The sequence below is a fragment of the Vigna radiata genome, chromosome 2, assembly GCF_000741045.1.
Source record: "Vigna radiata var. radiata cultivar VC1973A chromosome 2, Vradiata_ver6, whole genome shotgun sequence".
Lineage (NCBI taxonomy): Eukaryota > Viridiplantae > Streptophyta > Magnoliopsida > Fabales > Fabaceae > Vigna > Vigna radiata.
The window spans coordinates 3,239,821-3,264,188 of NC_028352.1; the positions used below are offsets into that span (position 1 = coordinate 3,239,821).

The 24,368-nt window shown below is 34.3% G+C and overlaps 4 protein-coding genes and 1 non-coding gene across 6 annotated transcripts; 4 read left to right on the top strand and 1 right to left on the bottom strand.

The window, feature by feature from the left end:
- Nucleotides 1–271: 271 nt before the first annotated feature.
- LOC106756515 (cyclase-associated protein 1) lies at nucleotides 272–4,511 on the top strand. Its single transcript, XM_014638977.2, has 10 exons — nucleotides 272–621; nucleotides 1,137–1,305; nucleotides 1,381–1,445; nucleotides 1,868–2,168; nucleotides 2,243–2,390; nucleotides 2,503–2,612; nucleotides 2,703–2,758; nucleotides 2,854–2,910; nucleotides 3,134–3,277; nucleotides 4,019–4,511. The coding sequence occupies exons 1-10, from the start codon at nucleotides 346–348 to the stop codon at nucleotides 4,103–4,105; spliced, it is 1,413 nt and encodes a 470-aa protein (XP_014494463.1). The 5' UTR covers nucleotides 272–345; the 3' UTR covers nucleotides 4,106–4,511.
- A 1,839-nt stretch (nucleotides 4,512–6,350) lies between these two features.
- LOC106755710 (glucan endo-1,3-beta-glucosidase 7) lies at nucleotides 6,351–9,232 on the top strand. Of its 2 annotated transcripts, none has more exons than XM_014637917.2 (5): nucleotides 6,351–6,519; nucleotides 6,830–7,494; nucleotides 8,223–8,540; nucleotides 8,635–8,911; nucleotides 8,992–9,232. In XM_014637917.2, the coding sequence occupies exons 1-5, from the start codon at nucleotides 6,387–6,389 to the stop codon at nucleotides 9,027–9,029; spliced, it is 1,431 nt and encodes a 476-aa protein (XP_014493403.2). In that variant the 5' UTR covers nucleotides 6,351–6,386; the 3' UTR covers nucleotides 9,030–9,232. The 2 variants fall into 2 exon arrangements, with proteins under 2 accessions (XP_014493403.2, XP_014493402.2); XM_014637916.2 differs by having other exon boundaries at nucleotides 6,352–6,519; nucleotides 8,208–8,540.
- A 1,095-nt stretch (nucleotides 9,233–10,327) lies between these two features.
- Nucleotides 10,328–10,399, top strand: TRNAE-UUC. Its single transcript has one exon. It is a non-coding gene; the product is annotated as a tRNA-Glu (tRNA).
- A 1,017-nt stretch (nucleotides 10,400–11,416) lies between these two features.
- Nucleotides 11,417–14,925, top strand: LOC106756081 (guanine nucleotide-binding protein subunit beta-2). The gene is made up of 6 exons (XM_014638340.2): nucleotides 11,417–11,708; nucleotides 11,851–11,945; nucleotides 12,567–12,991; nucleotides 13,953–14,310; nucleotides 14,423–14,536; nucleotides 14,652–14,925. Exons 1-6 carry the CDS (start codon nucleotides 11,603–11,605, stop codon nucleotides 14,685–14,687), a joined length of 1,134 nt encoding a protein of 377 aa, XP_014493826.1. The 5' UTR covers nucleotides 11,417–11,602; the 3' UTR covers nucleotides 14,688–14,925.
- Nucleotides 14,926–15,367: 442 nt separating this feature from the next.
- On the bottom strand, nucleotides 15,368–23,459 carry LOC106756080 (coatomer subunit gamma). Its single transcript, XM_014638339.2, has 18 exons — nucleotides 23,214–23,459; nucleotides 22,640–22,737; nucleotides 22,500–22,550; nucleotides 22,276–22,389; nucleotides 21,974–22,174; nucleotides 21,798–21,899; nucleotides 19,654–19,761; nucleotides 19,343–19,576; nucleotides 18,851–19,101; nucleotides 18,564–18,735; nucleotides 18,324–18,479; nucleotides 18,161–18,211; nucleotides 17,920–18,060; nucleotides 17,647–17,844; nucleotides 17,425–17,556; nucleotides 17,170–17,343; nucleotides 16,738–16,977; nucleotides 15,368–15,953 (listed from the first exon to the last, which is right to left on the bottom strand). Exons 1-18 carry the CDS (start codon nucleotides 23,257–23,259, stop codon nucleotides 15,759–15,761), a joined length of 2,664 nt encoding a protein of 887 aa, XP_014493825.1. The 5' UTR covers nucleotides 23,260–23,459; the 3' UTR covers nucleotides 15,368–15,758.
- Nucleotides 23,460–24,368: the final 909 nt, after the last annotated feature.

A 24,368-nucleotide genomic window follows, 5' to 3' on the forward strand; every position in this document is an offset into this window, starting at 1 on the left:
AATAGATACAATGAAAACAAATTAATTTTTTTAATAATGCTTAAAATGTGCTGTTGGCTTCTAATTTTTCTATATTGAAATTAGAATCTTTGCAATATTATAAATTTCAATAAATTTCAATAAATATAACCAATTTGCTTTCATTCACTTTTACTTATCTAATTATCTAAGAGAAATGGACTAAAGAAAATGACACGTGGGGGCAATAATTCCCTCCTTTAATTTTATCCCTCTCATTTCCCATAATTATATATTTTAGTTTTTCTTTTTAAAAAGGTTAACGGTTCAAGCATCATCTTCATAGGGTACTATCAGATCTGTGCCATTTCTTCCAACCGCAGAGGCATGGACGAGAAGCTCATACAGCGGTTAGAATCGGCGGTGTCGCGCTTAGAGTCGCTCTCCGCCGGATTCCAACCATCGGCCTCGCCGGCCAGCACCGGCGACGATGCGGTGCGCGATCCGTCCGTCGTTGCGTTCGCCGATCTGATCGACCAGTACGTCGCTAGGTTTTCCCGCGCTGCGGAGGTTATCGGAGGACAGGTCTTGGATGTGTCGAAACTTGTGCAGGAAGCTTTCAATGTTCAGAAAGAACTTTTGATTGAGCTCAAACAAACACAGGTTCGTCATTGCTCTATCGTTTTTTTGCGTGTCGCGAGGATTGTTTGTTTTGGCGTGGGATTGGAGAATTTGGATGTTTGCGTCGTGTGTGATAATATTGTCGTGTCCAAAAAATAGTAAGAATATTGATGGAATAGAGTCTGATACCGATTGAACAAAATGTGGTGGCATTCTCTGTCTGTTTTTTTTTTTTTTTGAGAGTCTTGCGTATGTATTTAAATATAAATCTCTGGTTGTTGTTGTGGATTCGATGCTTGTTTTACCTGCCATCTTTAACCAATGGTGAAGGTTCCATGTTCCGTGGGGTATTTGAGTATACAATTGCTTGTAAAGCGAAATTCAGAAGCAATTGCTCGTGCAATAAGAGGTTTACCGCTTAGAAAGATCGAATTTAGTTTGTAGAGAAGGGAATGCATACAGTTGCTCGTGCTGTAATGTTTTATTTTTTTGGACTGTATGTCACTTGTATTTGCAAATGCTGAGTTAGCATCTCTCGTCATCATTTACTGTTGCAGAAGCCTGACCTTGCTGGGTTGGGTTCATTTCTCAAACCATTGAATGAAGTGATCACGAAAGCTGGCAAATTGACAGAGGGAAGGAGATCTGATTTTTTTAATCACTTGAAGGCTGCTGCTGACAGTCTCTCAGCTCTAGCATGGATTGCATATACAGGGAAGGATTGTGGTAAGTGATAAATGATTCTTTTGTTGGATGAATATTTATCCTTCAGCGTCTTATGTTTCTTCTGTTTTTTTCAAGGCATGAGTATGCCAATTGCGCATGTGGAAGAAAGCTGGCAAATGGCTGAGTTTTACTGCAACAAGGTATTCTTGATACCTGTCAGAATCTCATTAACTTGTCTTGCATATAAAGGAGTCCCCATTAGTGATCTTCCCTGATAATTTTAGTAATTTGTATTATATCCGTCCATTTAAAAAGTTTCACTTTTACTTTGAAGTCAAATGTATGGGTCTAGTCATTTGCTGCTGAATTACGTAAGCTTTATGGATGAGAAAGGAAATAAGTTACGATCAGCAACCTTAATATTTGTATGCTTAGACTCAGAAATTTGATTTTAAACGTCTGACTTACCATTTAGTTTTGGTTACATTTACGTATGGAAAGGTGTGTATTATTGATCAGGCACTGGCCTATTAGTCTTATTTGTTGCACTTCCTATCTCATATTGCCTGCTATTTCATGGGTTGAGATAATGATCTTCCCTACTCTTGGTTGTAATATTTAGGTGCTTGTAGAGTACAGAAACAAAGACCCAAATCATGTTGAATGGGCAAAAGCTCTTAAAGAGATGTATCTACCTGGATTGAGAGATTATGTCAAGAGCTTTCATCCTTTGGGCCCTGTTTGGAGTCCAAAAGGAAAAGTATATGCTCCATCAAAAGCTTCTGCTCCTGCTGCACCTGCCGCCCCTCCCCCTCCATCTGCTTCTCTATTTAGTTCTCAATCATCTCAGGCTTCATCTTCTAAACCTAAAGAGGGCATGTCAGCTGTTTTTCAGCAAATCAGTGAAGGAAACGTCACTTCAGGTAGCTTATTCTTGTACATTATTGATTGAGCATTCAGCAGTCAACATCTATGAATTATAAGTTTTATCTAATAGGTTTGAGAAAGGTTACGGCTGATATGAAAACTAAGAATCGCGCCGATAGAACTGGAGTTGTTGGCACTATTGAAAAAGAAAGTCATGCAACTTCACGTGTGCCTTCTAAAGCAGGACCTCCAAAATTTGAACTTCAAATGGGCCGCAAGTAGGTTTATATGTGTGTTTGGGTCTTTTAGTAACTATGTGTATAGAAGTGAATGGCAATAATTTCACTATTCAATCTCCCTAACCGAACCCTACTTATCCTGCCAATGCAGATGGGTTGTTGAAAATCAAATTGAAAAGAAAGATTTGGTCATTGGAGATTGTGATGCAAAACAGTCTGTATATGTTTATGGATGCAAAAACTCTGTTTTGCAGATTCCAGGTAGTTCTTTTTTCATTTCTTTTCCTATTTGGTATCCAACTTATCACTTGGTGAAAATATTACAAGTAATCACTTCTAAACACTTCGCAGGCAAGGTCAACAATATAACTATTGACAAATGCACAAAGATGGGAGTTGTATTTAAGGTCTGTGAAACATGAGAATTTGATATTTAATAATATTAGAAACGGAATCAATTCATCGAGAGATGAAAATTCATTTTTTTTGTCTTAAAATGTAGGATGTTGTTGCAGCATTTGAGATTGTAAACAGTAGTGGGGTTGAGGTTCAATGCCAGGTACCTAGACTTCATTTTCTATTTTTTTTCCCTCAATCCATAACGTCTTCCAATGCTGTTGGCGTTTTAGGTTGAATATCATATTATTCTTCCCAGTAAATATTTTAATAGCTGATATAACTGATAAGATGCACATCATAAGAGTTTAAAATTAATACTAAATAAATACTTCATATGTTAAAACTGATTTAGTTATACTTCTGCTCTCTTTTACTAATCATAGGGTGCAGCTCCTACAATTTTAGTGGACAACACTTCTGGCTGCCAGCTATATCTGAGCAAAGACTCTTTACAAACATCCATAACTACAGCGAAGTCAAGCGAGGTCAATGTCTTGGTTCCTAGTGCTGAAACCGATGGTGACTGGGTATGTTTTAGTTTTCCTCTTCTATATTTGATGTTGAAAAGTTTGATTCCTCGTCATCTGAGCAAAAACTAGTTGAAGAGTTGTATTCCCCCTAATTTCTTGTAGATACTTTCATTGTCTTAATAATTGAAAATTAAATACTAGAGTCTGTTTTTATGATTGTTATAGGTGCTGTTTACTACAACTTAGAAAATAGCAATGTGAGGCGGCCAGGCCCAAAAATGCTATGTGTGGGATAGTAGAAAGTGGGATGGTTACCAGCTTAAATATTATGATTCGAACTAAATAATTTTTAAACATTTACTTCAAAAAACCAAAATTAAAGAATCTCATGATATAGGTCATAGATTACAACACAATCACCGTCAAGCTAGGATCAATAAGAACACATGAGTAAAGTTAAAATTTAAAGATGGTGAAAAATAAAATAGAACGCAGTAGATCAAAATTAGGACAGTGAATTCTGAGGTATGAAGGAAGAAGAAACAGCATACCACAAGACAACACTATAGCATGTGATATTGACTACTTTTAGAAGTTGTTTTTCTCCCACCTCAACTGGACTTGGCGATCTGAATTTGCTTACCTATCCTCACGTCTCACACAGCGATGGATGAATCCGTCTATATTTAGAATCTTATTTAAAAATTGTAAAATTGTTAAACAGCGTGATCTTGGTTAGATATTAGTAGTGGACTAAGTCAAGTGACACAAATATTTTAACGACGTCTTCTGTTTCAGGTGGAGCATTCTTTGCCACAACAATACATTCATGTGTTCAAGGATGGACATTTTGAAACAACACCTGCTTCTCATTCTGGAGGTTAAATTGACTCGCAAGTTGAAGTTTCTATTTATTTTGGAATGCTGTGGGAGTGGCTTCAATTTGTTGTTTCGTTAATTCATTTACAAATACAGTCAGATGAATAGGTTTACCGTATGCTCGTTGTTTATGCTAGCGGTTTTTTCCATGGGTTTATTGAACCATTGGAATCCTCCTTGTGATTTTTGGTTTTGATAGTTTGGTTCTGCTTGAGCATGTTTCTGTCTTAAGTTGCATCATGCAATCGAGTTTTTAGCTTTTCAGAGGACCGTTACAATCTGAATATCTTGGTTTGTTCTGGTGTCTTGCGTATTTTGAGGATAGAGCAAGGATGATGTACTCGGTTCATTCAGAAAGGTATTTTGTTCTCAGTTTGTAATGAGAAAAGACGAGTTATGGACGTTCTTGGCTTCTTAAACGCTCCTAAATATCTAAGATATTCAGTGTTTCCATTGTTTAAACCATAAATTTGTGGAGAGTCCTAAGCAAGAAGGTGAAACAAGGAGAATGCAGCAAATTGTTTTTTCTTTTATTATCTTTTTATATAATTTTACCATGATACTTTTATCCACTTTTAATAAGTTACTTTTATCAATTTTAAAGTGCTGTTAGTTTTCTGTTTTTATTTATTTATTTATTTTTAACTAGCTATGATTGGTACATTAATGCATTTTTGTTGTCTGTCAACGATTTAACATAATTCTTGGAACTGAGTTTGAAAACACGTACGGAGCTCGTTACGATTTCAAGTTTGCGTAAGTTTCAAATTCAAGGCTAACAAACTTTTCATTTTTTAAGTATATCTAAGTGTTGACCTCTTTGTCTTCTGACTCTTTTTTCATATTCATTAATTAATTCATGTCTTGTTTTTTTATTATGTCAGTTATTATTATTTTTTTTTTTCGTTTTTACATCCCTTGTTTCCTTACACTTTCAAAGTCCACTTATATTGGTACATGAAACAAATTAAATCATTTTTCATTTAGTTTTATTACATTTCATCACTTTCCCCTTTGCAATTTTATCCTATCATGTTAAATATGTAATTGCCAATGGTTTAATATCTCATATTTCGTTTTCCTTTTATTTTAGATAAGGGATCATCTACTTTTGTTGTCAGAACATAATATAGTGAGAGAAAAAAATGGAAGATTAATGTCGTTATGTTGAACGTCAAATATAAATTCCTTTGTATTTGAATTCAATTTTTATAAATAATATATATATATATATATATATATATAGGTAATATAATTTATGTATTTACATTTTATTTTTCGTGTTCTAAGATTTATTTTTTCATTTAAGATATAATTTAAATTCATCCGATTTGCTTAAAAAATTATATCAATGTTTCCATTGTTTAAAACTCTTTAGATTTGGTATTTAAACAAGTCAGTTTGATTAATAGTATCTAAAATTCTCGTAAAAATTGAATTGCTCTCTAAGAAATGTCCCGTTGAGAAAGAAAATATGATGTCTTTTAATAAAACTAATGAATATCACAAAAATTTATGCCAGCTTTTAAATATAAAAAATATCTAGGTTCCTTGTTCGTGTTATTGGTTTTGTATGAGGCAATTATTAATTAATGCTCTAATGTAAAATTTGCTCAAAGTTTTTTTCACACACTTTATATGCAGGTTGCAACATATTTGTATCATTGTCTTACACATTTATTTTTTTTAAAGCGTCTTCTATAATCTTCTTAAGAAAAGTTTTTTTTTTTTTTTCTTTATGAACATCACAGCTTATTCTTCTTTAATTTTCTTTAGTCTTTTCTTTCTTTTGTAGGAACCTTTTATATGATTCGAAGCTTTGTGCAAAACCAGCTTCAAACCACAAATCCCGAATATTTTTCCCTCTTTTCGCCCTTGTCTTTCTGTTGGAGAATTTATGTTCTGTTCCTCTTAATGTATATACATGCATACTAAAACATTTCATCAAACATTAAAGATAGAATTTTGATGTTTGAAAACTCAAAATTCAAAACATTTCATCTCCCTTATTCTTTTTGTTTTCTTTTATTGTGGGACAAATACTTAGGCAAAAAACAAAAGAAAAATAAAGGAACAGAGGAAAACTATTAATTAGTAAAAAGCAGAGTGAAAATAAGATGAAGGAGAAACACATTACAATTACATGTTTATAATTTGGAATTATATATCTGTCTTACTAATCACCATACTAACCCTAATATTTACTCTCGGTCCCATCAGTATTAAAGTCGTTTTTCAAAACACTTTCTTTCTATAGTTAGAAATTCTTCTTTACACCTTTATCTGCATGCCTGTGATGTATGATATATTTTCATGTTGCCTTTTCATAAGAACATATTCTCGAACTACCATGGCTACGCATTCCAACTCTTCATTCCTCCTCCACCTTTCCTTCATCATCAATGCAGTCTACATTGCTGGTATCTTCTCTCAATTCCATATCCATTCTAACCATTCCATTTACCTTTCTAAATTTTTCTTTCTTTTTCATTCTATGTTTCAAACTTCTCGGGAAAATCTGTGAATGAACAACATGTTTTCAAGTGCAACTTCTTCAGCGTTTCTCAAGCACCACGACCCTTCACTCAAAGTTGGATTTTGATTCCATTTTTAAACTGCTTTCACCCAATTACAGTCATTATTGATTAGTAAATACATTTTTAAAGAAATATGTATAAATTATTGTGTCATTAAGTAGTGGCTTTTTACTGAGTCTTCTTCGTACTGCAGTTTCACAACCCTTCATCGGCGTCAACTATGGCCAGGTCGCCGACAATCTTCCAGCACCGGAGGCATCGGCAGAGCTTCTCAAGTCTACGACGGTCGGGAAAGTACGTCTTTACGGCGCGGATCCGGCAATCATAAAGGCGCTAGCGAACTCCGGCATTGGAATCGTCATCGGCGTGGCCAACGGCGACATTCCGAGTTTGGCGTCTGATCCCGACTCGGCGACTCAGTGGGTCAACGCGAACGTGTTGCCACATTACCCCGAAAGCAACATTACTATGATCGCTGTCGGCAACGAGATCATGAGCTCCGGCGACGATGGCCTCGTCTCGCAGCTACTCCCGGCGATGCAAAATGTCCAGAACGCCCTCAACTCGGCCTCACTCGGTGGCAAAATAAAAGTTTCCACGGTGCATTCTATGGCCGTGTTGACTCAGTCGGAGCCTCCCTCGGCCGGGTCATTCGACCCAGGTTTGATGGATATCCTCCAACCGTTGGTAGCGTTTTTGAAGAATAACGAGTCACCTTTCGCCATCAACCCATACCCGTTCTTCGCTTACCAGAGTGACCCGAGACCAGAAACACTCGCATTCTGTCTATTTCGACCGAATTCGGGTCGGGTCGATCAGATTAGCGGGAAGGTTTATTCGAACATGTTTGACGCCCAGGTCAGCAATCTTTTAATAAATTTGTCGCCACAAACTCACACTCACCATCTCTTATCAAGTAATTATATTTCAACTTCTTTTTTTTCCTACAGATCTTTGTTAAATGACATAAATATAATTGGAATAAAACATTTATGAATTAAAATAAATTAAAGTAATGTAATAAAAAAATTATTTTGCGTGATTTCATCAAGCATGCAAGAAATATTATGTAAATTGTGGCATATTCTCAGATGCTTAACGAACTTTAAAATTTCAAATCTTTTATCAATTGGTTTTTAAGTGTAAAGGGTTTGGTTCTACAAATTATTCCTCCAGTTTACCTTTATTCCACTATCTACCACCTTTTTTAGTCAATTATTATTTTCCCTTTTTCTAATATTTTAACAAAAAATTACATATGCATCCCATATGGTATAGCACAATTTTAATTTAATATTCCTTTTTTTGTTTTAACTTTGGTCACCATATAATTGACTTTTATATCTCAGATTGTCCACCTCATGCCACTTTCTAGTTGTGAAAATTTGAAATATGTAAATTATTTGATATGATGAGAAATTATTTAGTTTTAATGATAATAAATTATTGAAAATTTAAGTGTGACTTTTATTTTTATAATTAATAAATTTTAAATTTAACAAGACATATAATAGGAAAAAAAGAAAAGAAAAGTAGTGTTAATTGATTATGTTTGGGGGGTGTGAACATAGGTGGATGGTGTGCAGAGTGCATTGAGAAGGATGGGATTTGAAGAGATGGAGATTGTGATTGCTGAGACAGGATGGCCCTCTCGTGGGGACAGGGATGAAGCAGGAGCTACTGTTGAAAACGCCAGAGCCTACAATGGAAACCTCATTGCACACCTTAGATCAATGGTTGGCACACCTTCCATGCCTGCCAAATCTGTCGACACATTCATCTTTGCACTCTATGATGAAGATCTCAAACCTGGTCCACCCTCTGAAAGAGCATTTGGCCTCTTCAAAACTGATCTCACCATGGCATATGATGTTGGCCTACACAACTCTGCCTCAATCCATAAGGTCAACAAACTTTCAAACAAAACAATTTGGTATAACAAAAACATGTTACAATCTTAATTCTTTTTTAGTAACATGGTAATTTGTCTTTTCCCAGAATCCACCCACTAGTCCTGTTACTCCAGAAAGGGAAACACAATGGTGCATACCAAAAATGGAAGTGAGTGAGGCTGAGTTGCAGAGAAATATTGATTATATCTGTGGTAGCCAAGTTATAGATTGTGGACCAATTCAGTCAGGAGGTGCTTGTTATGAACCAAACACGGTCTTATCTCATGCTGCCTTTGCTATGAATCTCTATTACCAGAACTTTGGAAGAAATCCATGGAACTGTGATTTCTCTCAAACGGCAATGCTTACTTCTCAAAATCCAAGTAAGTTTTCTGGAATCTAACCATTCTTATACATCTATGTCTTAGCTATCTATCTAACTTCATTTTCCTCCAACTTGTAGGTTACAGTGATTGTGTTTATCCTGGTGGAAGTATCTGAAAAGGCTTAATCTTTGTCTGCTATAAGTTTTATTAATTAACATTAGAATTGGATTAAGGAATAATGGCCTCTTTTATTCATGGCATCTCAATTTCAAATAGCTTCAATGGATGTTAATCCTCCTTCTTTGTGTCTGATATCTTTCAGTTTAGAAAGCAAGATGCACATTTAATTAATAAAAGTCACAGTTTATTTTTGTTTCATTTCTCTTATATCACCCTAATCTTCTTTTGCTATGTATTAATTGGATATAAAGATTTCTACAATTTTATCATAAATGAAATCTTAGTCTTTAATTTTACTTCAATTAAAAGTGTTTTGATCATGTTTATATAAAAGATGATGATATGATTTTAATCCAAAATTTTAAAATAATAGATTTACAGATTTTTTTAATTATATATTAAATATTTTATTTATTTTTTATTTTACGTGAAACATTTAACTCATTTTAAAATTTTTTAACAAAAAATTTATTATTATATAATTTTAAAAAATTCAATAATAAATTATATGGGTAACCAAATAACATTTAACATTATACCTTTTTATACTTTTTTAATTATATTTTAAGATAGGCTGTAACATCCTGCAATATGCATTAAGCATGTATAAACTCTCACATATTTTTTATCAAATACACATCCTAATGAACTTATCTCTAAAAATATTTCCCTGTATATCTAACATGTCTTAAGTGTAGTAGGTGTAAATAATATATTACAGCCTAATTATTATTAAATAGAATTGAGTTATAGAGTTAAATGGTTTTAATAATTATTCAATAAGAAAAAATACCTCAAAAATAACTATTTTAAAAATTATAAGATAAAATAGTATTTATAATGCATACATAAATAATATTCATACGATAAAATATGATATTATTAGAAAAATATTCCTTCCTGATTCTTATGTGTCCCACTTGAAAAGAATTTTTATGTCTATATATTTTTCATTTGATATAGTTAAAATCCTGCTAATTTATTTTTAATTGATTATATTTGTGTCTCCTAATCTTTAAATAATTTACTTGTACATTTGTATTATATGTGATAAAGATAGAAGAAGGTAAAATAGAAAAGTATACAAATATTTTATTATAATATAGAAAAATTATTTTTTTTCCAAAAAACTTTAAAGAAAGCAAATAAAAATAACTAAAGAAAGTAATGTGTTTACCCTATATTTATTATGTACTTCAAATTTACAATTTATTAGTGAATCAATTCTAACTAAATATAGATAAAACTCAATCCAATGTGATTAATTTTTTGTTGAAATTATTAAACATCAATTCCGTTGTCGTCCAGCGGTTAGGATATCTGGCTTTCACCCAGGAGACCCGAGTTCGATTCCCGGCAACGGAAATTTTTTATTTTTTCCATTTTTTCTTTCTTTTTTTAATAAATTAAATTTGGTCTGCTTTTGCTGATAACAACTAATGATGTGGAACAACATAAAATGTGTATATATATAATGGAGATAAGATACTAAGTTTTGGGCACTTTCACACAGCCTCCTCCTCTAATTGGATAGGTTTCACATTTGACTTTTGGAATGAGACAAGACAATTATAGAGTATAACCTTCTCACATCTTACTTTGTTTCAAAACAAAAAAATAGGTTTGAAACCAAGTTGAACACTATAATATTTTATGCCCCCAATTTGTGCAAGTCAAATATTGGAATGAAACCTTTTAAATTTTCGGGTTGAATTTAAAGGATATAGGTATACCATGTTAGGCATATTTATATTACTTTTGATTTTGTAATTTTGATGTTTCATATTGGAGAAGGTGTAAAAGTAAATATCTCAATTGTTAAGAAGTAAAAATATCAATTAGTTGACAAACCTCAGTCACCAAAAACTATTATGGACATTTTAAACTAATTACAAATATTGGTATGAATTGATCATTAAAATGTTATTCCATGTACAATTTATACTCAAAACTATAATTCATAGATTGAGAACAACAAAAATAAAAAATAGTCAATATTCTTGGAATATGAACAACTCAAGATTCAGCGTGCACATACATGCACATGTTTCTGTTGGTTTCAATAAATCAAAATGATGTCTGGCTGGAGGAGTTAGAAAGAAGGAACCACAACTTCTTTGCTATGGTACTGCATATAACCGGAGGAAAATAGAGAAAGAAAAAGTAGATAAATGAAAAACTTAAAAAACAAAAAATATATATATATAATTAAAAGATATAAATAAAATAAATATAATAAAATGTATTTTAAATTTATTCAATTTTATCTACATTGGTGCGGAATTTTTACTGCAAGATCTCGTCAGTCTCTGTAAAAAAGATTATTTTTTCTCAGACGATCTAATAATATTCTGTCATTTCCATTGTCTTCTTCTGCCTCAATATTTGAAGGCTACCAAACACTCCCTTAACTCCAACATCCTCAACTCAACTTCATCTTACAAATAATTAACCTTTCCCATTAATTTGTTGTACAATTAAAATAAAAAGCATTCTCAGAAACATGGTCTTCCCAACAACAACCTCTTCCCTTCTTCCTTAATTGGTGTGCTTGTTTAGGGAGTCCAAATGTCTGTTGCGGAGCTCAAAGAGCGTCACTCCGCTGCCATCGACACCGTCAACAATCTCAGGCACCAATTGAAGCAGAAGCGTCTTTCTTTGCTCGACACAGATAGTATAACCCTTTTCTCTCCTTTTTTTCATTTTTTGTTGGGTTATTGATAATTTTTTGTGAAGGTTCAACCTGTAGAACTTGGTGCTAATAATTGGTCTTAGATCTTGCTGATTGAACACTTTGTTTGATGGGTATTTTTCAGTCTGTGAGTATGCCAGGTCTCAGGGTAGAACACCTGTGACCTTTGGACCAACGGATCTGGTTTGCTGTAGAACCTTGCAGGGTCACACGGGAAAGGTATCTTTTTTATGTTTTTCTCTTTTACATGTTATGCATGAGTTCTCTTTTATGTTGTTAAATTTTATTTGACCGAGTTTAGAGAACATCATGGTTGCTGCTTATCACTAGGCAATTCTTTAAATTGTTGACTGATTATGGAATTAATTACCTCTCAATACTTGGATGAACTTCTCTCTAAACATTGTATAAGAGGATATTAGTTATATGAAATGTCAAAATGAGAGGTTTTTACCTTTAGATCATCCCCAGGTTAATTTTAAGTTCTGAGAGAACTTTATTTCGATTTCTTCTTATTTTATTTTCTTGTAAACGGTTGTGGAGAGAGATTTATCCAACCATAGATGAGGATTATAACCTATTAGACTAATCTTTTGCATTTTGTTTCTAGTTCTGAATGATATCTAGAATGTGATAGATATTGGTCAGTAGGAAACCAAATGCTATCCAGCTTTGTTTTTACATTCTCTTCGTCGGCTGTGACTGGAGAGGTAGCCTTTTCCTGTATACATAGAGCAATCATCATGCTTTTGATATAATGCTTAGTGATTATTGTAGATTTCTTGTAATCATCAAACTTGCAGATTTTAGGTTGACTTGGAATTTGTTTCAAATTTTCAGGTGTATTCGTTGGATTGGACTTCTGAAAAAAGTCAGATTGTTAGTGCATCTCAAGATGGACGATTAATAGTGTGGAATGCCCTAACTAGGCAGAAAATCCATGCCATAAAGCTGCCTTGTGCATGGGTCATGACATGTGCTTTTTCACCAACTGGTCAGTCTGTTGCATGTGGTGGTCTTGACAGTGTGTGTTCTATTTTCCATCTTAACTCACCCACTGACAAAGATGGAAATCTACCTGTTTCCCGGATGCTTAGTGGACATAAGGGTTATGTTTCCTCTTGTCAGTATGTTCCAGATGAAGATACTCATTTAATTACTGGTTCTGGTGATCAGACATGTGTTTTATGGGATATAACTACTGGCCTTAAAACATCTGTCTTTGGAGGAGAGTTCCAGTCTGGACACACTGCAGATGTATACAGGTGATTAGTTGTTTAAAAAATTAGTGTGAACCAATTTTTGTTGTTTCAGTAATTAATTATCTCTTCCTTTGTATTGTTAATATGCCTACCATCCATCTATTATGAAAACCTACAAAAGGAATGATCGTTCTGTACAAAACAAAACTGTAGAATTAACTTCACAATACTGGCAAGACTAGAGAATTTGTCAGATCATGAATGTTTGTTTTATGATCAAATATTTTTCATATATTGTTCAACCTTTCAGTTGAGGAAGAAAAGGTAAGAGTACATTCATTTGGTGGTGCAGTAGATTTGAATGTTATCAGGTGTTCAATCTTGCATCTTTTCCCTTCCCTTTTTCTTGTTATATAAGTTTGAGTAAGAGTGGGATTTCACCACAACACATTCATGATAATATGTTATTTAAAGAATCTCTTTGACATAATAGTTTATTGGATAAGTTTCAGTGTTTATGTGAATTCAATGGAAGTATTTGCCTGCTTTCAGAATGAAGGGATGTCAGTGTTAGGGATATAAAGAATGAATTTGTTGATTGAATGAAATTGAATAGCAATAAGTAAAAAGAATTCTCCTCCAAGGATCAAGGTTTTCCCCTTTCTTACGAACTTGCTAATTGTCTGCATGCCTTCTTTCCTCTATCTGGGTAATTGATCCCCTCTTGTGGACTCACTACTTTATCTGTTGCCAACATATTTCACCTTCACTTCAGTTTCAACTCCTAGCAATTTGTGCTCTTGATGAAAAATAAAGGAGAAGCGGTAGTAACTTATTCTTGTTGCTTTTAATTTATTGAATAAATTAATCTACAAAAGAATGATCACTGCTGCTTCAAAATGCAAGGCATCTACATAAAATTATAACTTTCTTTCTACACACAAATTATGAAATCTTGATTAATTACAGTGTTTTGTTAATATTAAATATTTTCTGAGAAATATATTATTTCATTATCTCTCAGTATCTCCATTAATGCATCCAACTCAAGAATGTTTGTATCCGGTTCTTGTGATGCAACTGCTCGATTATGGGATACTCGCGTGGCAAGTCGAGCAGTGCGGACATTTCATGGGCATGAGGGAGATGTAAATGCAGTTAAATTCTTTCCAGATGGAAATAGATTTGGAACCGGCTCGGATGATGGTACCTGCAGATTGTTTGACATTAGGACTGGACACCAACTTCAAGTATATTATCAGCAGCACAGTGACAATGACATTCCGCCTGTGACTTCCATTGCATTCTCTGCATCAGGAAGACTTCTTTTTGCTGGATACACAAATGGAGATTGCTATGTTTGGGACACTTTACTGGCAAAGGTACTTGGTACTCTAGTGAAATATATGACAACTTTAGGTTCCGTTGTTCTGGTTGCACTATGAATGAAATCAGTGTAGTATTTTAAAAGAACATTTGTTTGCTTCTTTGCAGGTGGTCTTGGATTTAGGATCCCTCCAAGATTCTCATGACGACAGGATCAGCTGTTTAGGTTTGTCAGCTGATGGGAGTGCTTTGTGTACAGGAAGTTGGGACACAAACTTAAAGGTGAGCATGCATTTTGTGCACATTCAATAAATCTTAGGCTATGTGTAAAAGTGGTTGTTGATTATAGATAGCTCTTGTTGACTGAATACATTTGCTAACTACTTGTGGGTTGCAGATATGGGCTTTTGGAGGGCATAGGAAGACAACTTGAGCATTGAGGGGATGATAAAATTGAAGATGAAGTGCGTGCTCTCACATAACCCTTCATTTTAGGCTTGCAACTAGTGCAGCGGTTTGTTTATGCTCATATCTGTTTGTCCACGTGTGATCTAAATAGTACTTTTTTCCATTGTACTACCGGCTTCGGTAACTATACCTTAAAACAAAATGAAGGACTGTTTGTTTTCTGGTCTCAGCGTAGCACGCCTATACATACCAATTGCTCTTAATTATGATGATTATGTGGAGCTTCCTGAAAGTGTCCCAAACTATATTCAATCAAATATTTTATTTGTTTTAAGGAATATAAATGGTATTTGTCCAGCAAAACTATAATGTAGACTACGACGAGGTATCCCTCTTCAATTATTAGATTGAGTAGTCTGTCGACTCAATGGTGTTATCCATTGAATGCAGTCGTTAAAACCTACTCAATCGCTTATGCCGTAGCCAGAGAAAATTGTCGGGCAAAATACGATGCTCGATGCTCATATAAGATGAAACTTTTGTAACCAGTGATCTGTATGCAAGTTTTGGTTTTATATGGGTGTGGGGATTAAAATTGTAGCAATGCATTGAAAAACCTGATCGTGTGCGAATTTCTGAATCCTTTTTAGCTGAAGGAATCGTCAAAAAAGAAAAAAAAAAAAGGATCATTATAGTGACTGAATCTTACTGAAAACACATATATATCATTTAACAAAATAGTGTATCCCAATATCACAAGTATTCAATAAAATAGTGAGATCTCTTATGCACTAATAGTTTCCGTTTTAACATATCCAAATCACGAGGAAACAAATATTTATGAAAATCACCAAAATTCGTATTACAGTTGCTACAAATAAATGAAGTATGATCATATGACCACGGAAGTTTACTCCAATAAACCCGACTTGCAAGTATGATTGCTAGTCTAACAGGCATGCAGTGGGTGGCCAATAAATTGCATTTACTATGTGTACCGCTTTGGAATTCTTTACACACGCCTATCTGTAAGGAAGCTAAACTCCAATCTCAGTAACCAAAAAGAAAGGCCGAGTTGAGTCAAGTGCACTAGCCACTAGCCACTAGCCACAATCTCATGGATGGTGTCGCTGACAGTTTCATCCTCGGATCTGACAGACAGTTTCATCGCAACATCCTTCGGACCATCAAGTCCAAAAGACAACCGCACAAGCACCTTCACATTCCCTATGAATACACCTGACAACAAGCATGTGTATGACCTTGAATTGGGCGGCACTACCTCGGTTCCCTGCAAATCGTGAACAAATAAAGATGGTTTATTCTTTTTCATTTATATTCAGTACACTTTTACAAAGGTCCTATGCTTTAATATTTGTACAATGTTTACTTAATTTAAGGCTTAAAATAGATTATTTTAAAGGTCAGAACCAGTTATTATTAATCTCGGATATAATGGTTTAGGACATAGAACAGATTAAATAACTGCTTTTTTAGAAATGAAACATATTCTACCAAACCAAAACCGGTTATCTTTTGATTATAATATCCACATGACATATATATATATATATATATATATGCCTAATTTCGATGGCCATCTTCAATTAACAGGTTAATGATGGATATAGTCAAATTTTCAATAACCATTTGATATAATTACCCCTATCCAAAAATCACCAAAGACCATCTTCTAATTAAGGTCACGTGTCCATGTCTACATGAGTGTGCTCGCCATGTCAATAGCATGTACATGCATGCAGGTGCTAGTGTGGCTTCAGATTAACAATGTAACAAAGTTCAACTTTTTAATTTTTTTTCAAAGGAATTTAGGTTTATTAACAGATGCACCCACTGCAAAACCACATCTGAGCAAATATTAAACCTCAAATTTGTATGAGAATGTCAACTTTTGGTCTATGCTATCACACAAGCAAGCAGAAAATTAATTTAACAAGAATTACCTCGTGATGCAGTAAAAATTGTACAAATGACTCATGACCATTTTAATGTAATGGGACCAATCTCCTAAAAACAAACGTTTACCAAAGCAGCTTTTGAAATCATTGGCTTACCTCACAAGGCTGCATACCAAGAAGATTGATGACAGTATTTACAGCTTCAGCCAAACTCTCCCTGGGACCAAGACCATATTCGTCCACTCGCTCATTTTCAGGGCCCATGCTTTCCCATGCACTCCTGAAATTAGACACCCCGACTTTCAATATGTAGTCTGCTGTAACAACCTCCAAATCCTCTAGCTGGTATTCATCCTCTACACCATCATCTTCTGCCTCACCAGTGGCTGGGTCAACCTGGTCAATATCCCATATATGTAGCATGATTAGTTTTCCAGACAAGTATTATTGGTTTTATTTTCCACAAAAATACCTGAGAGAAAAATCAAATATGGTTCATGCTTAAAAGTATACACGCCATGATATACACCAGGGTTTAAGTCTAGAACAAAAAACCGCAATGCTTCCCAAAGATAAAAGGTGAAGTACCTCTTTAACAATAAATTTCAGAACATTAGAAAATTTTCCAGCAACTGGTAATCCCTCAGGCTTCTCAAAAGCCACAAATGTCTGGCCAGGTGAATCATAAGGAAGAGATCTAAGAGGTTTTGAGCACACATCAGAGAACTCTTCTGCTTCGGATGCATCCACAATTACAATAACCTGGAAAAGAGGAAGAAATTATTCAGAAGACCGGATTTGCAGCATATTATAAAATTGTACGGTATCTGTATTAGTCATTACATCTTCCAATAATTGTTCTGGTATCGTGTTTGTGCAGTTGTATTGAAACACGACATGCCTATCAAAAATGTGTTTAACAACATTAACTGCATATTCTGTCTCCGCCTCAGTAAGCTCCACAGGTTCTGAAGACTGGTAAGAGTAACGTCATAAGAATACTTAATACACATGGAAAGAAAAAAAAAAACATAAAATATTGTGAGAATAATTGAGTATAACAACCTTAAAAAGTTTCCCAAAGTTTGCAAACTCGGGAATGGATAGAAGCAACCTTTCATAGGAATCTGTAGTAGATGAGGGACCACGAGGAGGAGCACCCAAACCGGTAGGCTTTTTACCAGAGGCCTTCTTCTCTGCAAGAGGTTGAGATTTAACCTCCCTGGGCACGGAACCAATGTCAAAAGCCTCTTCTGAAGGCTCCTGCATTCACATTAAAACATGCAAATGACAGTGAGATCTTAACCAATGAAAGGGAATATACTAGGGAGAACTTACATAGTTTTTCAAACTAGTCTCCAGATTGGCAAGTGGAATATCAAATGACCCAAAGAGGAAATCTTTCACATCTTCATCTGTCTCAACCACTCTGCCATCACCTCCAAGGGTGTTCAAATAAAGAGTTGCTCTGTCACGGACCTGCAAAAAAATAGAAATCATTCAGATATAAATCAAAGCAAGGGATAGCTTTAAAGTTTAAACACCTACAGAGTCACCAATTGTTATGACCGAAAATCACCTCATCATCGCTGTCAAAAAGACATCGCTTTAGCAGTACAAATATGCGAGGCTGCAAAGAGTAATAATATTGGGATTTAAATTAATCACAAATATTAACCTAAAAAACAAAAAAGTATAGAAGAAATGTAGAGAAATTATTGATAAACACAGGAGAGTAACACCTTTAATGCATCAACAGAAGCCCCAAACTTTGCCATTGTGCTAACAGCACTGGCCCTAACAGTCGCATTCTCAAGATGTACTCTGTTATATATATAACGAATATATTTGCTGGGGTCGGATGTTTTTGGTCCTTCAACTCCCAGGAAGTGCAGAATCTAAAGGATAGAGAGAAAAATCAACACAAGATAAAAATCCAAAAATGCAGAGTAAATGACAAAGGACGAAACCAAAGTTACTACCTGTGTGGACAAATAAGTGAATTCACAATCTTCAATAAACTCACAAAGATGAAGCAACCCACTTTCCTTGGCCTCAGGGATATCTCTGATAAGAATCACAATTGAATCTACAATTGCTTTCTTGTAATCAAAACCACCTTCTTCCCTGAGAATATTACTTAGGAAATTCATCCTGAAAATAATAAGAGAAAATAAATCAGTAATTTAGATTATTTATCTGGGAAAATATTCAAATAAAAAATGTAACTTACAGGGGGAAAGAAACATATAGAATGACATATACTCACAGAGATCTATATTTTAAAGGGAATTTTAAGCACAGTGATCTTATTGCTTCAACAACAACAATTTTGAATTCATCAGCAATATCAGACATGAAATTTGTAATCTGCTTCATAAGCCGGTCCACACTAGATTCATTTCCTGTTTTCAATAGAGTAGTGATGGCAAGTGTTGCAATGCTTCTGTTCTGGTCAGAGATTAAACTTTCCATGTCAATATTGCAGTTAGTCACTGCCATTGCATGTGTCATTGCCACCTGCAAAGTTCAAAGCCACACTCAACCATGTAAATAAAACAATGAATCCAGTTGAACATATCTTATGACATTAGCTACAATGAGCAGATTTGATGATTTTCTATCAACTTTCCGAAAATCAAGCAAGCAAAAATGCAAAATGTTCGCATCAGAATGGAGGCTGTCGTATATGCTTTGTCAAATTGTACAGCAGAATGAAAAGGTATTTTCATTGAAATTAAAGTCATTAAAAAGTCCTAACCTTGTTTAAGGTGCGGACAGCAGCAAATCTCAAGACTGGCTTAGACGAACTTAAGAAGAGCTGAAGAACTGTAATTGCAGGAGTTAATTCTCGGCTAGTTACTCCATTGAGCTCTGTAATTGCCCTGGCTGCTTCAAAAATCACCATCTCTGACTTGTGACGAAGGCAACTCTCAAGATAATCATAGAAGGGGCGATCTCCTGATTGTGTGATATTTCCTGACTCCCGAATTACCTGTAGTTATTATGCTATATAAAGATTATGGGAAAAATAACGTATCAGTTGGAGCTATAATTTTAAGGAAAACGCACCTGACTTGTATAGCGAATCAAAAGGCATTGAGCCAAAGGAGAACGAACATTCCCCCTGGTCAAGCTGCTAACCAGTTTGCTAACAGCTAGTCGATCATTCTGCCGTATCTGCAATGTTGTATGCAACCACGTGTAAATGTCAATACTAAATTATTTATTTTTACAATAATAGAAATAGGATCCTCTGAAGGTAAAATCAAAATTATGAGATGTAGAATTTACAGCAGAATCATGCTCAAACAGTATACAAGACTAATTTACACTAGAGATTGAAAGCATATAAACCTAAGTGATACCATAACTTTTCATGATAGGGCCACTTAACTACATCTCTAGTTGAAGCTAAGTGTACGAAAAGGAGTATGCCAAGCTCTCAGTCACAGGAAGCAGTATAAACCCATACAATGGGTGAGAAACCAAAAAAATCAATACAAAGTCTAGTTCTATTTTAAGAAATATTGCCTTTCCTTTATCTTTTGCGAAATCACTTATTGAGGTTATACAGAAGTCAAATCCTTAAGATAAAAACGGATAGTTACCAATTCATGATCGTAGCACATAGCAGCTGACCCCAAAAACACCAAATCAAGGTGGTAAATAATTAGATGGCCAGTATTCCAAAAACAAATATTCACAGTTTATATACAATAATTAAATTCTAAAAAATTATTAAAATTACTCAAATTATGAAAATCATAAAAAATAATGAAAATTCATGTGTTTCAAGAAAAGCATATAAAAAAACATTGGCCCAATCCCCCCAACCACTGTGTTTACAGTAACCTTAAGACCCCAGCAGATAGGCATGATCTCCCCCTTCTTAGAAGATTAAATTGCAAATGGAAGAAAAATGTAGACAGATTTGTGGAGTGTATGTAGATTGCAGATGAAGGAAGAGAAGGAAGGGGCTGCAGCCACAAAAACAACAAAAACAACACTTGTTTCAGGAATCAAGATCCCAAGAAAATTCCAGAAACAATGCTGGTTTCAGAAACAAAGCAAGTTTTAATGCATCTTCTGTGTAGCACCTGCTTGGGCCGGAATTTTAGCTGTAAAAGGCACTTCTCTGACCAATGACCACTCAAACAACAGCCATTGGAAGAATGGCAGGGTGCCATGCCACATGGTGCAACATTATTGCGCTACTGACTACTAGTAAAAATGTATTTGATTGGTAGATCATTGAAAGGTTTTCATTAAACAATTATCCCAAAAGCTTAAGCAGAACATAGAAAAAGTACTCTTGCAACATATCCCAGTGGCTGATGAATTCTATTACAAATGACTAACAAAATTATGTGACAGGGTAACTAAGATTTTGGTTTTCAAGTGAAATTTACAATAATACACCAAGAAACATAATTATTAGAATCTTACAATTCATGATGTGAATCACATAATTGGACTAGTCATCATTCGTATCATGTGAAGAATCACACATAACCATAAATCTTAAATACATGAATGAATTGGAATGATTCTACATCAACGATACAAATGATGCAGTTCAACAATTCACTGTTTTTTTGTTTATTTTTACTTTACTTCTACCACTTCTTATCAAAGCAATCGAGTTGATGAGCTTAAACTGTTAAATGAATAGAAACCTAAGGACACATTTGGCACTATATTTGGTTGTTTCATTGCTCTATTTTTAATCTTCTAAAATAAAGTTTTCAAATAAGAATATGTTACATATGACTTTGTTTTTGTGAAACTCATGACTATTTTTTTACTTTTAGCTTATTATGTTGAGCACTACACATCGTTTATATGATATATTTCAAGCTAAATTTTACAACTTCTAATCAAAGCAATTGAATGTTTGATAAAGCTTAAACAGTTAATGAAAAAGAACACCTTTGATCACCCTATTTGATTATTCAGATCTCCATTTTTATTTTTCTAAAATTGGGTTTCACATTGTCGCTCATTTGTTTTATGCACTATACTAGGTTCTTCCATTGCTCTATTTTTAATCTTCTATATAAAGGCTTCACATGCTCAAGTATGACTTGAGATTTTGTTTTGTGACCACACTTGTGATTTTTAAGTTTAAAATTACTACATTGTGCATTACACGTCATTTGTATCAGACACATCATTTGAATTGCAAGATTCAAAAACACATTCAGGCAACATACCTGGTGGAGCAAAGCCAGTGCATGAAATTGCACAAGAGCTGCCCTTGATTGAACTGCTTCCTGAACCTCATTGCTCCACCTTTTTACAATCTCTGGAGACGTCTGATAAGGGGTAGCAAAATAAGCAGGCAGTATATATGAAATATACTGAATCGAGGAATAGATTCTATTAATACCTGAAGCAGATGAATGCCGCTAACTAAGGCTGCACTTGCAACAACTGGATTCTTATCTACAATTCCTTGTTTCAGATATCGCTCTATTTGGGTGAGGAGTGTTCCATCTGTGATGCGACAAAGGACACGAATAGAATTAGCCCTGTACATATCAGTCTTACTAATCATGTCCTTCATGAGGGAGCTTGTAACGATAATAACCTATTAAAACAAGGGAGACAGAACAGTCACAATCTCTGTATGCCATATGCAGACCATATATGTGAATCTGACAGTTAATAAAAATTATGAGAATTTTGAACCTCATCCGCAGAGGGGGAAAGTTCCTTTATTATCAGGTAGACCATTCTCCTTAACCCAAGATCTCGAGACTGAAAAAGCTTAGTCACAGCAAAGAAAACTTCTGTGGCTTCTACCTACGAGATTACAACAAGAACATACTACTGAAAAGCGGTTCATACAACTCTAGCGTAGTACAACAAAGTCATTCTATCAACAACCAGAAATCTTTGAAATAAATCTTGACCTTTGTAAATGTATCTCCTTGGTTTAGTAGGTATAAAAGTTTCGTGATAACCTGGAAAAAAACAAAACACAACAAGCATATGCAATGTCGAACTTGGCCATTGAAAAGATAACAATTGAATAAAAAGTACGAAGAAAAACCTGAGAACATCTCCTGGCATCAAGTTGTGGGTCATTAAAAACCCTGGCCTCCTGAAGAACAGCTCCCTTTTCAATTCCCGCAAAGGGAGAATACTCAGCTGTTAAATAGTCAAAACTAATTAATAAAAACGAGCATTGAGTCATTTATAATATATACAGGACTAATCACAATACACCAGCCTGACTTATGGAGCAAAAAAAGGTTGGGGAAAAAAGTTGCAAAAATAAAGACTATATATCAAGTATAAATTTGTATCATCACATAATCCTACTAACAAGCAATTGCAATTTGCACATGATTAATGATCTGCATTGCAACATATACGCCTGGATCAATTGAAGTTTCTAAAACGACAACATATGAGAGATGAGTCAGAGTTCAAATCCAATCCAACCATCATGATCTGAACAAACCCTGCCGCATTCGCAATGGGAAAGGGAAATTAAACATTGGATCTGGTAGCGAGAGAGTGATCCGGCAGTGGCAACACATAGAGAGCTAAACGGAAAGCACAAGCAAAACAAAGAGCAGATCGAATTGCGAGATAGAAAGGCAGAAGAGTGAAATAACCACCTTCGTCGTCGCGGTCATCGTCCTTCTTCACGAGAGGCTGCGCCATGAGCAAAATCTACAAGATCTGTAAAGTGGGAACTTTTTAGTTGCTCCTGCACTGCGAGTGCACCACTCAAGTTTACGAAGAAGAAGAAGAAGAAGAAGAATGGATCGTCAACAGAACAGAGAACAGAAAACAAGGCTTTGTAGTCGTAGTATGAGATTGAGTGGATTCTACCCACTGCTTCCTACCGTGTTACCCTCTCCCTCTTCGTAAATATGTCAAATTTATAATTTTTACAACTTGTAATAAAACTTAAACTAATTAGAAAGTAATGTATTGAAAATAATATATTTATGATTTTTTTCAGCCTTTCTTTTTGTAATTTTTTCTTTTCGAAATTAGCCTTATTAGTTTCAAACTTCCATTTTTAGTGTGTAAAAACTCTATTAAAGAATGTTAAATTGTTACTGAGATATTGTATTGTGTAAGTATGACATCATTCTAATATCAACATGGATAGCTTCACATCATCATGTAGAGATGGAAAATGAAAATGGTGAAAAAACTAAAGATGAAAAATAAGCATAAATTAGAAGGGGAAAAAAAGAAAAATACAAGCATAAAAAAAATAAACACGTAATATAACACTTAAACTCCTTTCATATATGGATAAATCTTCTTCAACCACTGTTCATAATTGTCGATTTTTGTTTTCATAAGTTTGGTTTGGTTTCAATGTTATTATATTCATTATTTTTGTATTATTTTTTAATAAAAAAAACTCAATGTTCAAAAATGTTAGGATAGATGCAATAGTACTTTAGCTCATGTAAAAATGTGGAGTTTGATAATTAACACATACTCAAAGGCGAGATTTTTATTTTTTTAATGATGTATTCAATTTATATCATGTATTAAATTAATATGAAGTAGATTTTGAGGAACGTAACTCGGTGTCTTCTAAAATTGTCTCATGCATATTAAATTGCTCATTTGAATATTGAATGTATTTAAATATATTTAATATATAATGTTTAATGTAAACAAGAAAATGGAATATAAAATAGGGATGTGTGTTGTATTATTTCTATGCAGAGAGAAGGGATACAAATGTACGAAATAAGGAAGAAGAAGACCCTAAGCAGTGCAACTAAAGATAGGTTGGAAACTTA

What these genes read in the sequence shown, in the direction of transcription:
- LOC106755710 (XM_014637916.2), top strand. Translation starts at nt 6,387, where the DNA reads ATGCCTGTGATGTATGATATATTTTCATGTTGCCTTTTCATAAGAACA. An exon ending in CAATGCAGTCTACATTGCTG is followed by an intron (nt 6,520 to 6,829) that starts GTATCTTCTCTC and finishes TTCGTACTGCAG; the next exon opens with TTTCACAACCCTTCATCGGC. An exon ending in ACTCTGCCTCAATCCATAAG is followed by an intron (nt 8,541 to 8,634) that starts GTCAACAAACTT and finishes GTCTTTTCCCAG; the next exon opens with AATCCACCCACTAGTCCTGT.
- LOC106756081 (XM_014638340.2), top strand. Translation starts at nt 11,603, where the DNA reads ATGTCTGTTGCGGAGCTCAAAGAGCGTCACTCCGCTGCCATCGACACC. An exon ending in GGGACACTTTACTGGCAAAG is followed by an intron (nt 14,311 to 14,422) that starts GTACTTGGTACT and finishes GCTTCTTTGCAG; the next exon opens with GTGGTCTTGGATTTAGGATC. An exon ending in GTTGGGACACAAACTTAAAG is followed by an intron (nt 14,537 to 14,651) that starts GTGAGCATGCAT and finishes TGTGGGTTGCAG; the next exon opens with ATATGGGCTTTTGGAGGGCA.
- LOC106756080 (XM_014638339.2), bottom strand. Translation starts at nt 23,259, where the DNA reads ATGGCGCAGCCTCTCGTGAAGAAGGACGATGACCGCGACGACGAAG. An exon ending in AAGGAGATACATTTACAAAG is followed by an intron (nt 22,390 to 22,499) that starts GTCAAGATTTAT and finishes GTAATCTCGTAG; the next exon opens with GTAGAAGCCACAGAAGTTTT. An exon ending in ACTTTGGGAAACTTTTTAAG is followed by an intron (nt 17,557 to 17,646) that starts GTTGTTATACTC and finishes TACTCTTACCAG; the next exon opens with TCTTCAGAACCTGTGGAGCT.
- LOC106756515 (XM_014638977.2), top strand. Translation starts at nt 346, where the DNA reads ATGGACGAGAAGCTCATACAGCGGTTAGAATCGGCGGTGTCGCGCTTA. An exon ending in TTGAGCTCAAACAAACACAG is followed by an intron (nt 622 to 1,136) that starts GTTCGTCATTGC and finishes TTACTGTTGCAG; the next exon opens with AAGCCTGACCTTGCTGGGTT. An exon ending in GGGTTGAGGTTCAATGCCAG is followed by an intron (nt 2,911 to 3,133) that starts GTACCTAGACTT and finishes TACTAATCATAG; the next exon opens with GGTGCAGCTCCTACAATTTT.